We start from the raw sequence: 17,269 nt of genomic DNA, 5'->3' as shown, positions 1-17,269 counted from the left end.
CTCTCATCCGCTTTCTGTCCTAGAGATCTGCCTGTCTGGACGTTTCCTACTGCACAATCATCCAGCACACAGGCGGCTGTGGTGGGTCCAAACATTCTTCCTCCGAGTCCCCGGAGCACAGGCGTCACCCCGAGGGGCCCAGCTGTAGACCCTGGGCGGTGTCTGGGCGAGCGAGGCGACATCGCGGGTGCCCCCTATTCAGTCCAGTGCGGCGGACGCGTGCCAGCCAGCCCGTGCTGCTCCAGAGGATGCTGCCAGGCTTGCTGCGGAGCCGGGGATACCGTAAACCGCTGGGCCAAAGTGCAAGTTCTAGGGCCAAGCTAGTGGGTGCAGGGCACGTAAGACTAGGGTAATTTAGTCCATTTTGCCGGACGATCTTGCCTCTGGATAAGTAAGCTCAGTGTCCACCACTCCTGTTTTCCACAGCCAAGTGCATCACAGATCTACAGAGACAGGCTGGGACCCGGGACCCTCCGCTGCACTGCTTGCCCCTGGACAAGCCTCTCCTCCAGCAACCGATACAAGGAAACTGTAAGGGACTAAAAACAACTGCATGCAGTCGGGGCAGACTGTGAACAAGATAACAAAAAGACCAAAAACCCAACTGCCACTTCTGAGGTGTCGGGAGAAAAGCAGGGTCCTGCACACGATCCCTGCACCCAGCACCAGCGGGGGGGCGAGGGGGGTGACCACCCTAAGCACCCCCTCCATCCTGCCCCCACCCTCACCCCGTTTAAAGGACCGGCTTGCCCACTCAGTGAGTGAGCATGGGCACCTGTTACGTGCTTTCGCTCCCTAGTGCTGCGCTACGAGTCCCAGTAAAGCCTTGTCTGAATTTCTCGTCTGGCCTCTTATCAATTTCTGCTGATTAAGGAGTCCAAGAACCCTGGTGGGTAGCATTACAACACCCCATCTCAAACCTCAAGAGCTGTGTTTGAATCTCTAGTGCCATGTCAGCCCTCAATGAGAAATAAAGGAAGATAATGAGAGATGAAACTCACTCCTGAATGGCCTTCCTACATTTATAATTGGAAATTTATTCTCCTTTCCCCAAAGAAAGGGATTAATGGTGCTCGCCTTCCTCCCCAAGCCTCTAAAAGTCTGCATTGAAGATGTTTATTTCCACAGTGGGAGGTCCAGGATTACTGGGGCCTCTAGGGGGGTGGAGGAAATGTCAATTTAATTAGCTCATCTTTGCCACCAACCTTTCTATACTTCTCATAAAAATGCCATGATTTATCAACATCAACCATTACGGTCCCCTACCCATTTTTTAAATACCCAAGCATTTTGAACATTTAGTACCCTTGAACTACTCATATAGTCTTACAAACATTTGGTTTTTTTTTTCCCCATTTTGATATGAGTTTGTATTTCTGCTAAAAATAATGTATGAAAGTTTTCCCATTTAGTCAACAGGAAGGCCATGTACAATCAATTCTGCCATGCTCAAATGTGTAAAAGCCAGCACCTTACAAAGGAGACACGGCAGTATCATGTACAGGAACCTGAGTGACAGTCACCTATTGGCCGTGACTTAATAACAGATTCAGAAATGTGACAGCTGGGAGGGCCTCAGAGAGCATGGAGTCCTTCTCCCTCATTTCAGAGATGAGAAAATTGAGACCTACCAGAGCTAAGCGACCAGATTAAGTCACAGTATCCGTCACTGAAGATCCAAGACGCAAACCAGCTTCCCAACTCGCAGGAAAATGTTCTTTCTCCCAATTCGGGCTACCTGTTTCATGGACCTGACACCTGCCCTGCTGACAACTCAGGATTACGATTACACGCCTCAAATCACACGGCCCAGGAGCCGGGAGCCAGAGCCTGGACGAGGCTGCTTTCTGGGTTTGCGTTTGACGGACCTGAGCGAGCAGATGGTCCTCTGACCTCATCAGGGAGGGAAAGACCAACGTGGTAACATCATCATCAAGGATTTATTAAAAGCCCACTGTGTTTAAAGCCCTGTGTTATGCTCTTGGGGAATTTCAAAGAAAGTCTGAGCTGTGATCCCAGGCGTGGAATGGCTTTCATTGCAGAGGGGGGCAGAACACAGTGCAATTGAACACTTATTAATAATGAAACAACTTACCAGAAAAGAAGGAAACAGAAATGAACGGTAATGACCAGCAGAGAAAGAAGAAAAGTTGCAGGAACGTCACTGAGCGCCGTGAGATCGCCTTTACAAAGCTCAGGTTGGTACTTGACTCAGATTAAAATACCAGAGGCCTGTGTCCGAGGCTCCTGATAAGCAAACGGGCAGCACCTGACCTGACAGGAGCTCCCTGGCAGGGATGATTGTCAGTGCTCGGCTGAAAATGACGAGACTTAACCCAACGTGGGTTCAGGAATGGAAAACGAAGGCAAACAGCAAGCCTGAGTTGTCAGGTGGGGTCAGTTTGTGGTGGGGCAGTAATTGGTTCAACACTTGAGAAACAGCAGAAAAAGCACATGAAAAAAATCTGAGGGTGCTGATGGGCTGGGAGGGAGTTTTCCCAAAAGTCTGGCAAGAGAGTTGTCCAATCTGAGGGGTGCCCTTCGGTTTCCAGCCCAGGCAGAGTTTCCGTCTGCTATTCATCGTGAGGTTCCCAGTAGCTAAGCTGAAAGGCCAACACGTGTGAGGAGAAACTGTGAAAGAGCAGGCAGGGCAAACCCAAGAGACGACAGACAGTTACACAGGAATAAAAGAGCTTATCTGGCTCGAGTCAGCAAATTTGAGACAGTACAAGAACCTCTGTGCCCATCACTCCCAGATCTGGGCCTCTGCTCCCGACCCCAATCCTGGGATGGCCAACTACACGCTGACCAGCCTCACACAGGCACCTCAAGGTCACCTCCACACTCACAGGCTAAAAACTCAACTTCCTTTCTCCCCTCTCCCATCCCCACACTTCCCTTCCCTGGTGACTGGCACCTCCACTCTCCCGCTCTCTCAGGGCCCGGCACCTCGGCTCCTGTCCTTTGCTCCTATGTTTTCCCCTCTCCCCGTCCCGTAAAGCTGCTCTCAGCTCAACCCTGTCAGTGCCAACTGCCCTGGTTCATGCCTCTTCTTCACTCGTTGGGATATTTCGTAGCCTCCTAATTTCTTTACCTCCCTTTTATGCATTCTACGCATAACCGCCTCCATTTGCTTTTATAAAATCCAGGTGTCATCACATCACTCCCCTGTGCAAAATCCACAGGGCTGCTCTTGGGCTGAAGAGTCCGGCTGAGGTTTTCCACCCAGTTCCCACTTTCTCCACGTTCCCTTCTTTAGCTCCCCACAGCCCGCCACCATCTGGTTCTGGCCTCCATGCTTTGGTGCAGAAGGCCCACTTCTCCGGGGATTCTCCCCTCAGCCGTCCCTCCCTTTCTTCCACAAATATTTCTTAAGTGCCTGCCCAGAGCAGGCTGGTGCTAACCTTTGGGCCTGCAGCCCCGGTAAACAAGCTAGACACAGCTCCTGCCCTTAGACAGTTTCCATTATATTTGGGAAATCTACATTTGCGAACACCATGATAGACTTTAGAGATACTGGCAGAAATTTTTTCCCAAAGTTTAGTATACTCTAAAGGTCTTTAACACTGGAGAATTTTATTTTTAAACTTGAAACAAGAACATCAAAAGTTTAAAACGTTAGCTTTTAAAATTATTTTAAAATTAGAATGCTCTGTTACCAATACAAAGAAGAAAATGCATCAGATGTGAATAACAAGGGATTCTAATTCAGGAGATGCGGCAGGGGAAAAGCAAACCTAATATTTTCCTCCACAAAGAACCAGAGGGCTGAGTTTCTATTATATGGTGTATTTAGCTTTAACTGCATCATCGCCATCCTGTATAACTTTTTTGGTTTCTGGTGGGCAATCCTTCCTGCAGCTCAGAAACTTCAACCGAAGCCTCTAGTTGACTTCCCAGGCCTGTCATAAGAGGTTCTGATACTATGAGAGACTGGAAAGAGAGATGCGTTTTTCTTGAAGAACATTAAAAATCAAGATGCCTGGGTTTCTGTAAATCTCATTAGCATCTAATACAGAATCTGTCATGTAATAGTTAAAAAAAAATTCCTTCATCCTTTCTTCTCTTCTGCATTCCCTATAATGTCTACCACAGAGCCTTACACACAGTAGGTGCAAATAAAAACACACTGGGTTGATAATCGTGCATGAAATCATCCACCTATGGGGAGCGGAGCTTAAAGTGGCAGAGGAGATGGAAGAACAGAACTGTAGCAACGGTAACAGCCAGGCCTCTGGGGGAGCATTCATCTTGAAAGACATCTTAAAAAACGGTCATGGGGAGTCACATTGTCCCAACAATGATCAATGTAATATGCACAGTTCACCTCTGTGCATATTACAAACCAGTGAAGTGACTTTAAGAAGCACTAACAAGTTGGAGAAGATTTTGAATCTGAAAGCACTGAGCATACACGCATACACATACGCACACAGGTTTACACATGCATGTTCAGTGACACTGCTGTTAATAATGAGTATTCTAGAACTGTTGCTTGAATTTATCTTTAACAGCAAGAAAAAGAAGTTGTTTTTAAAAGACATTTTCAAGAAATCAAAACCAGAGGAAAGATACAAATGTTTACGGAGACAGCAGGGATGTTTCTCAGTTCCTTTCAAGAAGTTTAAGTTGGCTGACGGAGGTCAATTAAGTTGGCTAATTGCTATGTTCTACTTTGATCAGATGGATCGATACTGACTTTTTTCAGGTGCAGCAAAACAGCATTCACACACACGCAAGGCAGGTGGCGAACATTTATCCATCTGATATAGCATGAAGGTTTGAAGACTAAATGAACCGCCCGGTGGAGGCTCCTTTTCGCCACAGAGATTTCAAAGTCATTTGTCCAATAAGCAAGCGCTTCAGAAAATTAAACAGAGCAACGCAAGGGGAACAGTGAGGGGCTTGGGCCCCTTCAGCAATCCAGCGCCTCCAAAGATGATGAGACGCCGGGTCATTGATCCCACTTTTCAAATCAGATTGAGAAAGAGAGTTCAGTTTGGCACTAGGTGTCAACTGATACCTGTTACCTGTTCTGGCCATGGTGAATGAAGTGTCCGGGCAGTGGTGAGCCGAACAGCCGAGACCATGGCCCCGCCGGCCCCCGCAAGCGCACAGCACTCCGCCTCCCTGGCTTGCGCTGCGCAGACACTCAGACGCACCAAGCCAGAGCCACTGTTGGCACAACTTCCTCCGTTTTCCAAACCAAGCAGCCAACAAGGTGGGTTAAGCCCCATGTGTACGATGTTACCTTCAGTTTAAACTCAGGGGCCCTGCCCCAGCTGAAAAATTTTTAAGAGGTACAGACATTGGGAAAGGAACATAGAAATGGGGAGGGAAGCCAGTACAGTCGGCCCTCCGTATCCGCAGATTCCGTATCCGCCGATTCCAACTGCAATTCGATCTGCAGTTGGTGGAATCTGTGGATGCAGAGGGACTGTGTATGTCTGGTTTACTAAAGTTACTGTAAACACCCACTTTATTTTTAAATAGAAATACAGTTGCCAAAGAGAAAGCAACAATCTAAATGTCAAAAGCACCTGGCTGAGGGAAGGAGTGGTGTTCAAATGATTAATTACACTCACACCGGTTCTCCCTTGTACTGATCTCTCACGCTAAGAGCTTAACTTGCCGATTAGTTCCGTGTGAATCATCCTCCACTCGCCTAATTGGCCTTCAAAGTTTGTATCAGCAATTTGCACTTACTTAAATATCAACTTACATGGTTTTGTTTTTAGGGGGAAAAAAGAGAGGGAAACCCGGTTCGTGTCTTAGTATTTCAGCAACTAAGGATCTAATGGATCCATTTTGGATCTCATTTAAGAGGGCTGGTTCTCAGAAGAAATATAAGGACTTCACTGTGGTAATGACTTGAGGAATTTAACAAGATCCTGTAGCACAGGGCCTGAAAGTCAGTTTCTGTGAAACGCCAGTGTAGCTATTTTATTTTTAAAAATTAAAAAAAAAAAAAAAGGAGGGGCACAAAGGAAGGAACACACTTGAATGTAGCAGCAGAGTCAGAGGAGATTTTCTTAGGGTGTCAAAGTTATCAGCTGTTCATTCTTTTCAAAGCACACTATTTTCACATGGCCTCTTGAAACGTAACAGTTCTTACATAATGTAGAATTATTCCTTTTTATTTTATACAAGGCTTTTTCACTATTCCAAAATTTATTCTTTAAAGGTGACTTGGCTTTTGCAGCAGTAAATTCAAGTCCAAGTGTGATCGAAGTTCTTTCTCTCCTACACATGAAGCCCACACCTGAACGCTGGCTCCATCGCAGTTTTTAAAAGCAAACCGAGGGCTCACATCCTCCCCGCCCGCTTCCCCTCAGCCCTCCCCGGGGCGCACCCGAGCCTCTGCTCAGAGCCTGGACCTCCGTGGAAACCTCGGCCACGTCCACAGAGGAGGGAACGTCACCGGCAGCCTGGCCAGCATTGCTTTTTCAAAACGTGGCAGCTTCAAGGCTTCTCATGCCTGAGTGAGCCTGTGAGAGATTCTTGGAAACTTTCAACAATGGGGCAGGGCAGGGAGGCCCACAGATGTGTAAGAAAGCATGCTAGCTAAGCTTGATTCGCCTTAGGGGCCTGTTCTTTAAGGGAAAGTACAGGGTGAGCTGTGCCAGTATTCACCTTGTAAGGTCACCCAGGGCGGCAACAGGACACGTAATGCAGGAGAAGTTAGGATTTCTGGTTTGGGGCAAACGAGAGAAAGTGTTTACCGGATTTAAAATAAGTCAGTACTCTTACAGTAAAGTGAACGGCCTGCCGTAAAAGACTAGAAAGCAGCCCTTGTATCTCCTGACTTAGATTTCTGCTTTTAAAAAAATCCTTGGCTTTTACGAATCTGGCCAGCTCTGTGAAAATCAGGTACCTGACGCCTGGTCCGTTCTCAGGAGAAATGACCAGGGATCAGCAGATCTGACGGCGATTTTAAAAGTCGAAACTGAGAACTGGGCAAACGTGGGGAGAAAAGCAACGGCGCACATCTTTACACGGTGGGTCGCAAGAGCAGGAGACGGTGTTGCACAGAAGCGTCCCCGGGACTGGCGGGCTCCTGACGGTGACGGCGGTGCTGCAGTCCCCAGACCGCGGGGCACTGCGGGCTCTAAGGGGGCCTCTGACAAATACCGCGGCGAGGGCCAGGGTGGGCCAGTTCGAAAAGCGGCAAATCAGCAAGAACGGAAACAAATTTCTAAGATTCCTAAGTGGCCTCTACAAAGAAAGGAAATGCGAATTCAACACACAGACACAACCCTAGGGGCTGCCAACCCGTTTGAGGGCAGAGAATCAAAAGGAGGCTCTGCGGCGGGCAGAATCCTTTCATCTGTAAGTGAGAATATTATATAAAACTCACAGGCTTGCTCCCTTCCCAAAGAATAATTTCTTCTGCGGACTACTGAAATCATATTGTATAGTGGTCCCTGACTGAAAGAACCCATTATTTCAGAAAGAACACTGAAAAATTCTCATACAAAATGAAAATTACTATTATCTAATTACTTGTCATGACAAAAACGTGAATCCTATTTTACAGAGCAAAAGGCACGATGAAACCCATGTGAAACGAATGTTGTTACGAAAGCAACTCACCTGGAAATCCTGATCATCGATTCCAAACCTCTCCCGCAGGTTACGGAAAACCATCGGGCAGTATTCCTTAAACTTGAAGTGGCTCGGCATGTTTTCTCTGAAACAGGTTGTGGAATAAAGTTCAGACGTACGAAGAGTGAACCAGACTTGAATTTGCCACCATCATGCTCTCCTGCAGCCAAAGAAACGCTTGGGGTTCCCGACCCGACCCACAGAAGGCACACGTGGGTTTCATGGGGCCAACCAGAGCCCACAGTAGGATCCGGGGGACAGGAGGGACAGACACGCAGGGGAAACGGTGAAGGAAAAGCAAAGAGCTTGGCGAGTCAGGGAAGGGCAGCACAGAGAGCCACTAACAGTGCTCCCACACTGGTCCTGGGTTGCCTGCTGATGAAAGCTTACAAAACAAGACTGCTCTCACTCCTGGATCGACCTGTTTTATATTTTATATAAATACCACATTCTATATTCGCATAGAAAAGATCACCTCAAAAGGTCAACCTTTAAAGGGCATTATGAGAATAATTAACACATCAGCTTCACATTAGAACAATGGCCCCATTAAGGAATTTCACAATTGATCTTCACGTGGGAGGGATTTCTCTGGGGCTCATCCCACTCATTCAGAATTGCTTCCCCCTTTGTGTTCACACACACGCAAACACACACCCCCTGCCCCCACTGTGGTACTCCACACACTAAGTGATGGTAATTTGTATATGTGTCCATTTTCAACCACCCGCCTGACTGTGAACCCCCGAGGGCAGGACTGTTTCTTATACATCCGTGTATGTCTGGCTCTCAATGGACTGCCTGACACAGAAGGTGGTCCATAATGATGTCTAAAATGATATTCAAAAGAGTGAGAAATAGTCTCAATGCCCAACATGGCATCCAATTATGTTTTATAAAAATGCACCTTCATTCTTTATTGTTTTAGGAAGTAGTCATTTCTGTTCATAAAGGAATCATCAGGAGAGTTTTGTGTAAGAGAGCTGAGGTCCATAGCTGCCCAAAAAAAAAAAGAATCCAAGCAATTTACAGCTTCAAACACTTAAATAGTAATGAGAATATCACTTTTAACATATAAGATATTCATAGAGAACAATATGCCATATGCAAAAAGATATTACCCAAGAGGGCCTGCTGTTGCTTTTCTGAAAATGACAGATGGTTATGTTTATCACAGGATAAACTTTATCAGCAAAACTTCACTCCCACCCATTGAAAAATAACGTGATTATAGAAATTCACAAAAATTCAAATTCAAATTCATACTCCTGGCAGCCACGTCAGTTCTACAAAAGGTCGTGCTTCTACTTACTTGTTAAAAAGGTGATTGTCCACCTTTATCTTTGAATAGGCCTTGAAGTCATCTGGCATCAACATAACAGGGATTTGAACATGGCTCAGTTCATTGATCTAGAAAAATATAAAATAAATGGCACAGGTTGTAAGTATCTAGGTGGGAAGTGCTTGACTTAAACATGTAATTTACCAAGAAAACCTCGTGGATGCTTGCACTTCCTGGCCCACCTTCCTCCCTGTTCCGGTCCCGAATCATCTCTTCTGCCGCTTTCCCCACTCTTTTCATCAGCCGTCACCACTGCCCCCCAGCACACATCGGCTGCAACTCCCTGGCTCAGCCCTGTCTGCCGCTGGCCCCCGGGATGGCAGGGGCAAGGGAGGGGTTCTGGAGGGTGAACCCTCAGGGCCAGCGGTCCCTGCTTCTCCCCGTCCACCCTCCCACTGCCCCTCCAGAGCCTTGACCCAGAGCTCCTTTGATCCCATGTCCAGGTCAACTTCCTTCTGTAAAGAAAATATTCTCTGAGAAAGAGGGCTTTTTAATTTCTGATATAAATATTTGTTGAATTAATCAATAAGACTATTTCTTTACACTTTGGGGTACTAAAAAGGAACACTGCCATTCATGTGGTCTTTACCTTTCTTGTGGGAACTAAGTTAAAAATAAGTATTGGGATAGGGCATGAATTTACCAGAAGAGGAACCTTCATGAAGGAAAGGAAGGAAGCATATGGCCCTGGGATTGGATGAGAGGGAGGTGGGTTGGCCAGGGGTCAAGACAAAGGCACATCTTTATGTGGTTACAGAGAACAAAAGGCTAAATTCATTTCGGTTTACATTCCAGTGAATGGCAGGGACAGGGACGGCTTTTGACACCTGACTTTGAAAAAGTTGAACCTTCTCTTGGTTAATTATTTTTGCATTTAGCGCCCAAGTGATAACTCCCTGGTTGCTAGTAATAAAAACCACTTTAAAGGTTTATACTTCCAGTAAATGTAAGATACTTGGAAGGGTTCTCAGTTACAAAAACAAACAAAATGAGTTTCTTGATAGAGCAGAGTTGTTAACCCACTGCTGGGTTCACAGAAAGTAGAAGGAAATTTTCAAGACCTTCTTTCCCCTAAAGTGAGTTTAATCGTCCATAGGGCATGTGGTGACCATCAGGTAAGTGTGAAAGGAGGGGCTTCTCTGAAGGTAGATGCCAATTTCACACTTTGGGTCAAAGGATAACTGCGGAGCTCAACCCAAGACTTCAACATTAAACTAGGACCCCTGAAGGAAGTGAAAGTGGTCCCAAAACCCAGTGGAAGTAAATGTAAATGGGGCCTGGAAGAAAACACCCTTAACGCAGACCTCCAGGATTCCCACAAATTAAGTTCAACCAAATATGAGTTCACAAAGACAACAAGAGTGGGAGTCAACAGAAACAAAAACTGATATTATTTTCAAGGCTTCAGCTGGTAGGACAATCAGATACAGAATAAAAAATAAAAACTATGAATAAAATGTATGAAGATAGTAAGAGATGGACTAGCAAAAATGAGTAAACTATGAGACTTTCAAAATGACCAATCAGACTTGAAAAAGAATCAAATAAACATTTTACAAAATGGAAACTATAATGGTTGACTTGAAAACAAAACAAAAAGCCTCTCACCTAGTATTTACACAGCAGATTGGATAACTGGTATACCAGACGGTAGATCTGAGAAAACTACCTAGAATACCACAGACAGAAAGAATGGAAACGTAATATATGAGAGAATGGTTTAAGACAGGGAGTGGAGTGGGTTTAAATGGAATCTTAGAGGAAGAGAGTAATACAGAATATGGGGAAGAGATAATATTTGAAGATGTAATGGTTGAGAATTTTTCGCGACTGTGAGAGTTCTAAATCTGTAGATGCATAATACCTAATGTACACAGAAGAAATCCACACCTAGAGACACTGCAGCTAAACTAAAGGACACCAAAAACCAAGAGAAGAAAAGTGGCCAGAGAGAAAAGACAGAACACAACAAAGAAATGACTATCAGACTGACAGCTTACTTCCCAACAGCAAAACTGGAAGCCCACAGACCGTAGAATGATATCCTCAGAGTGGAAGATTACTGTCAACATAAAATTGTATACTGTGCTATAATAAGAAACATATTTTGATCATTGTCCGGGTTCCTGGCACAAATCTCCTAAAACCCTTGCAATTTCCTAAGTGACAGGAGTATCTTTTGTCGTTCACCAGAAGCCCTTTCGGGGCATACCTGAATTTATGCTAATGAGGTGACTTAGGTTTAGACCCCTAGATGGCCTCAGGATGGGGCTGGTCACCAGAAAGACCAAGTGATTGGATGGTTGGAACTTTCAGCCCTACCCACTGACCTCAGGGAAGGGGAAGGGAGATGCTGGAGATGAAGTTCTATGTAAACTTTTGAACAATAAGAGTTGGAGAGCTTCTGGGTTGGTGAACACATCCATATGCCAGGAGGGTGGTGCACCCCAGTTCCATGGGGACAGAAGCTCCTGCACTCGGGACCTATGTACCTCTGCATCGGTATCCTTTATAATATCTTTTATGATAAACCGGTAAACATATATAAATGTTTTTCAGAGTTCTGTGAGCTGCTTAGCAAAATAATGGAACTGGAGGAGGAGGCTGTGGGAACCTCTGATTTACAGCCAGTTGGTGAGAAGCCCAAGTAACAACCTGGACCTGTGAGTGGTAACTGAAGTCGAGGAAGGGGCAGTCTTGCGGGAGTGGGCTAATAACCTGTGGGGTCTGATTCGATCTCCAGGAAGACAGTGTCAGAACTGACTTACTGCTTCAGGATACTGGAAAAAAACACATGTGGGACAAACCCATTAAAACTATCTTTCAATATACTGGAAGATTGGATTGGGATTGACATATACACACTACTATATATAAAATAGATAACTAATAAGGACCTACTGTATAGCACAGGGAACTCTACTCAGTACTCTGTAATGGCCTATATGGGAAAAGAATCTTAAAAAGAGTAGATGTATGTATATGTATAACAGATTCACTTTGCTGTACACCTGAAACTAACATAACACTGTAAATCAACTGTACTCCAATAAAAATTTAAAAAACAAACAAACTATGTTTCAAAAAAATGAGAGCAAAATAAAGGCTTTTAACTGAGAACTTATCTACAACACACCTCCCTAAAGGAACTTACAAGCTTTAGAAGCACATTATTTAGACTCTATTACCTCAGAAAGAAGGTAAACATTGTGGGTGGAAGGTCTGAGATAACAAAAAGAATTAGTAAGTAAATAAACTGGTAAATATGAGGACAAATATAAGTAAACATCATCTATATAAAGTAATAATGCCTAATTTATGAGATTAAAAAGGACAGAAATACACACTGAATAGCAACAGGATGTAAGCTGGAAAGTAGATGGCCACGGTTATAATGCTCATGTATTGTTCAGGAGGAGAGGTAAGATATTAATTGCAGACTTTCAGTATTATGCTACAATTTCAAGGGCAAACATTAAAAGAATAAGAAACACAGTAGATAACTTCCAAACTAGTAGAAGGGGAAAAACAGAATAAGAAAACAAAACTCAATTTTTAAAAAAAGGAACGTGGGGCTTCCCTATTGGCACAGTGGTTAAGAATCCACCTGCCAGTGCAGGGGACACAGGTTCGAGCCCTGGTCCGGGAAGATCCCACATGCCGTGGAGCAACTAAGCCCGTTCGCCACAATTACTGAGCTTGTGCTCTAGAGCCCGCGAGCCACAACTACTGAGCCCACGTGCCACAACTACTAAAGCCTGCGCACCTAGAGCCCGTGCTCCACAACAAGAGAAGCCACTGCAGTGAGAAGCCCATGCACCGCAACAGAGAGTAGCCCCCACTCGCCGCAACTAGAGAAAGTCTGCGCACAGCAACAAAGACCCAACGCAGCCAAAAATAAATAATAAATAAATAAATAAATTTTAAAAAAAGAAAAAAAGAAAAATGAAATGCAAGCAAGAGAAAAAAAATTTGCACAACAAAAGTGGGACAAATAGAAAGTTAGTGATATAAATAAATCTGGATATATACATAATCACAATAGGCATAAATAGGCTAGCAGTTAAACATAAAGATTGTCATAATGAATTAAAAACTGTAAGCTATGTGCATGAGACACACCTAAAACATAAGAACTCAAATACATCAAAAGCTAAGGGACAGAAGAAATATATTAAATAGTACTAAAAATTACTGAAAAGCTACCTACTTTTATTAGTATCAAATAAACTAATAACTTTAAGACAAAGGATTACTAAGGATAAAGAAGGTCTGTGCACAATGATAAAAGGTTCAATTAGCCAGGAAGACAGGATTCATATTTTATAAGTACCTAATTAGCCTGAAAGTATAGAGCAAAAATTGTTAGGACCTCAGGGAAAATGGGCAATCCATCATTATAGAGGAACATTTGAATGTGGTTTTATTGACAGTTTAGACAGACACAAAATTAAGAAAGATACAGATTTTTAAACAACATATCGAAGTCAATATGTTGCATACCTATTATATTATGGCCAAGTATTCTTCCAGATGCTTGGGATACGTTGTGGAACAAAACATTAAAATGACTGCCCTCTGGAGCTTCTGTTTTAGTGGAAGAGCCAGAAGATAAAACAATAAACTTAGTAAATTACTGTGTTAGAAGTAAATTATCTACTATGTTAGAAGGCTATGGAAAAAGGAAAAAGAGCAGGACAAAAGAGCTAGGGAGCGCCCATCAGTGCACAGGTGAGGGTCACTGAAGTATTTAAAATAGGGTGGATTCAAGTAGGCCAGAGTTTGGAGGAGATGAGATTTAACATTGCAGTGCAAAGGCCCTGGGGTAGGGACATGCCTGGTATGCTTGGAACAAGGAGACCAGTGTGGCCGGAGCAGATTATGTGAGGGGAGAAACAGTAAGAGCTGAGATCAGTGGTAAAGGCAAGGGGTTCCAATAGGGCCTTCCGGGTCACTAGAAAGACTCACTTTTACTCTGAGAGATATGGGAGCTCTTGCAGCTTCTGGGTGATAAAGAGATGATATCAATGAACTCAGGGCTTAGAAAGATGACGGGGTGGTGGGCACAAGCATAGAAATAGGGAGACCAGTTACACCAAGTGTAGTATTAGCCTGTTTGTTTGTTTGTTTTGTTTTTTGGGTTTTTTTGGCCACGCCTCGTGGCCTGTGGGATCTTAGTTCCCCGACCAGGGATTGAACTCGTGCCCCCTGCAGTGAAAGCGCGGAGTCTTAACCGCTGGACCGCTGGGGAAGTCCCGTGATACCCTGTTTTGACCAGGACAACAGCAGTGTAGTTAGAGACGGGGAGTCAGATTGTGGATATTTTCGGAAAGTAGAGACATGATTTCCTGGAGCTCTGAGCGGGGGTGTCAGAAAGACAGAAGCTCAGGCCCACTCACAGGCTTCGGTCTGAACAATTAGAAGATGCAGCTGCCATCAACCAAGACGGGGGAGACTTCTCACCGTGTTTCTCTTTACGCTTTTTGATTTTTGAATCATGTTAAAGAATTGACTGGCCTAAAAATTTAATACTTCTTTAAAAACCCTATGACAAAAAAACATACATGCAAACTATCAGCTACAGTTATAAAATATATATTACATTACTATATTCATACAATACTTACTACTTATAATAATTAGTATAGAATTATGTTGAGCACTGCACAAATTTTCAGATTGGATACCACCACCCTCATTTCTGGATCCACGTTGACTTTCGCGTGGTACTTGCTTTTTTCCCACATAACCGTTGAGATTCCAGCTTCCCAAAGATTATCACTGTGCTACAGGAAGCAGTACAAAGTTGACATTGTGAACTCCCTCAAAGTAACAGTTTGCATGGTGTCTCACGGATGCAGAGAGCGCCATGTTTCCCTTGAAATTTTAAAATCTCCCCCCGGTACTCCTTGTGAATTTGCTGCAGTGCCCCAGGGCACCGTTTGGGGACCACAGCTATAAACAGCAGCAGATGTTTAAAACAGCAAATGACATAATCTAATTATAGAATAAGATAATCAGAATAATCCCCTAAGTGCATTGTACTGGATTATAACATATAACCACTTTATATTCATCTCAAACGACCTTCATTACAACCACCAGTTAATCCTCAGCCCCTATAAACTGATGATCTCTATAACCTTCCCAAGCAAACAGTTTTCTTGGGATAACGCTATATCAACTGCATTTGTGCAAAGCCAAATTACAATTCTGTTCCTATCAAATTATGGCAATAACTTAATCAGGCATCACTTTTAGCCCATTCTATACTATATTATTAAAATCTCCTTTGTGTTATGGCCCATAAAAATGTACGAAACTTCCACTTAACCAAAACACTAGACTGATTTAAAATCATATAATCTCTCCCATTCAGTTTACTCAAGTATCTTATAATATTAAATAATTCTCAGAGTATATTTGTAAAAAATTAAAATCTATATCTCTTTATGCTAGCACTGGAATATCAAAGTTTGGGAAAAAAAAAAAAGAGAGAATAAGAACTGGAAACCAAGACTTGTGACAAGTACAGTTAGAATGAAGCTGGATGGCAATTAAATCCATTTCTCAATATCTTACGGAAATAGAAGAGAATAAATAAAAACAAAGGAAATGTACAGGGTAAAAGTGAAAGAGCAGCCAACTTCATGCTGCTTTCACCAAATTATACAGAAGAAAGTTGGAGAGAGCATAATGAGTGATTCCTGTCACATCTCTGCTTCCAGTGATTTCTGAGAAAGCAAAACCCCATCTGGGAGCAGGAACATGGAAATCCAGCCATTCCACTCTTGTGCTCCTGAGATCTGTGTTGGTAACAGTATCTTCCTTAGAAAGCCAGCAGGGAAAGAGGAACTTTGGAGATCCTGCTCTGAAAAATGTTTTGTTCTAAAAACATGAAAACCTTGCAGCCCAGATGGAATGTGTGATCGGTGAATTTCCCTCATCGATACGTGTTCCGTACCCATCCTTGTTATGTGAGCATCCGCTCTGCTGGGCGCCGTGCGGAGACCGGTGTTCACCAGGTCCACAGGCCAGAGGGGCCCACATGTTAGTTGAAGAAGTGCACAAATGTAAAGCTCCAACAATGACAAGTGTCAGAAGGAAGGAGGTCGTCAGGCTATGAGCAAGTGGGACGGAGGCGTGGCCCAGGGCGGGGATGGAGGTGACGGAGGGGCCAGCCTGGAGCAGGAGGGGGCAGGGGACAGGGGTTCCAGGAAGCAGGGTCGCAGGTGCAAGGCCCTGCAGCGGGGTTGGGGGGGGTGGGTACAGTTAACTGGAGAGACGGCAGCTTAATGTGTTAGGAGTGCAGGAATCCAGGCGCACGAGACGGGATGGCGCTGAACCGCCTAAAAGGGCTGTAAGAGGCCACAGGAGCGCTCCAGGAGAGGACGGACGGGGCGGAGGGGAAGGGAGAAGGTTCTGGCGATACAGCACGGGTATAAACACGGGCTTGTGGGACAGGACAGCGCAGAGCATCTGTCGAGAGGGCGCACTTCAAGGGAAGAGTCCAGTTTTGAACTTGTGAAATTTGATGTGCTCTTGAGACACCTTAAGTGTGTCAGGCAGGCAGGTGGACCTGTGGCTCTGACATTCCCAGGGGAGGCGAGGAGTGGGGTGGGAGGGAGGAAAGCAGGCACATTGTGTGTAAGACACAGGTTATCCACAGGGGCAGCCCCGGAGAGCACCGGGGTTCACAGCCTGGAGGAGGAGGAGGAGCCTGGGAAGGCCAACAGGAAGAACGCCGGCGAGGGAGGGAACGAAAGCAGTGTCAGCCCGTGGGCAGGCAGGAGCGCGTGAGTCGGGAACAGAAGGGGGCGAACAGTGGCGAACGCTTCTGAGAAGCGGAGCAGGACGACGATTGTAACATGGCCGCTGGAAGCGCCTGGGGCCCTCGGGCTGGGGGCTCTGCTGGAGGACGGCGAAGGAAACCAGGCTGGGGAACGCTGAGGAGAGCAGGGGCAGGTGGGAGAAGGCAGACCCGGATCTGGCTAGGTTTTCAGAAGTCTGGAAGGAGAGAGATGCGGAGGGGTGAGGGATGGAGGAAGGGGCTGAGTCTAAAGAGGGGATGTTCCTTCTTGGGGAGGTGCGGGCTCCGGGCTCCCAGCCTGCCTGGAGGGAATGGCTTTCGGGAGGCAGTTCCTCCATCAGGAAGAGGGAAGGGGGGCAGGAGCTGTGCAGCGTGGCAGAACCTGCCCCAGGGGAGACGGGGTTCCCTCCACTGGCTCCTCTTTTCTCTGGGAAGGAGGAGGGTGAGAGGCAGGCCGAGGGGTGCGGGGGCTTAGCGAGAACACAGAGAACCGGAAAAAGTGATTGCAGGAT

At 45.2% G+C, this 17,269-nt stretch overlaps 1 protein-coding gene across 1 annotated transcript in view; it reads right to left on the bottom strand.

Annotated features, from left to right (window-relative positions):
• Positions 1–17,269, bottom strand: part of PIP4K2A (phosphatidylinositol-5-phosphate 4-kinase type 2 alpha) — a 175,843-nt gene that overhangs the window by 64,527 nt on the left and 94,047 nt on the right. The window contains 2 exon segments of the mRNA XM_036843779.1: positions 7,594–7,690; positions 8,918–9,015. Of these exon segments, the coding sequence (XP_036699674.1) occupies positions 7,594–7,690; positions 8,918–9,015 (195 nt within the window).

The sequence above is a fragment of the Balaenoptera musculus genome, chromosome 2, assembly GCF_009873245.2.
Source record: "Balaenoptera musculus isolate JJ_BM4_2016_0621 chromosome 2, mBalMus1.pri.v3, whole genome shotgun sequence".
NCBI classification, from domain to species: domain Eukaryota; kingdom Metazoa; phylum Chordata; class Mammalia; order Artiodactyla; family Balaenopteridae; genus Balaenoptera; species Balaenoptera musculus.
The sequence above is the reverse complement of the archived record's forward strand: the minus strand, read 5'-3'. Positions and strand labels throughout refer to the sequence as shown.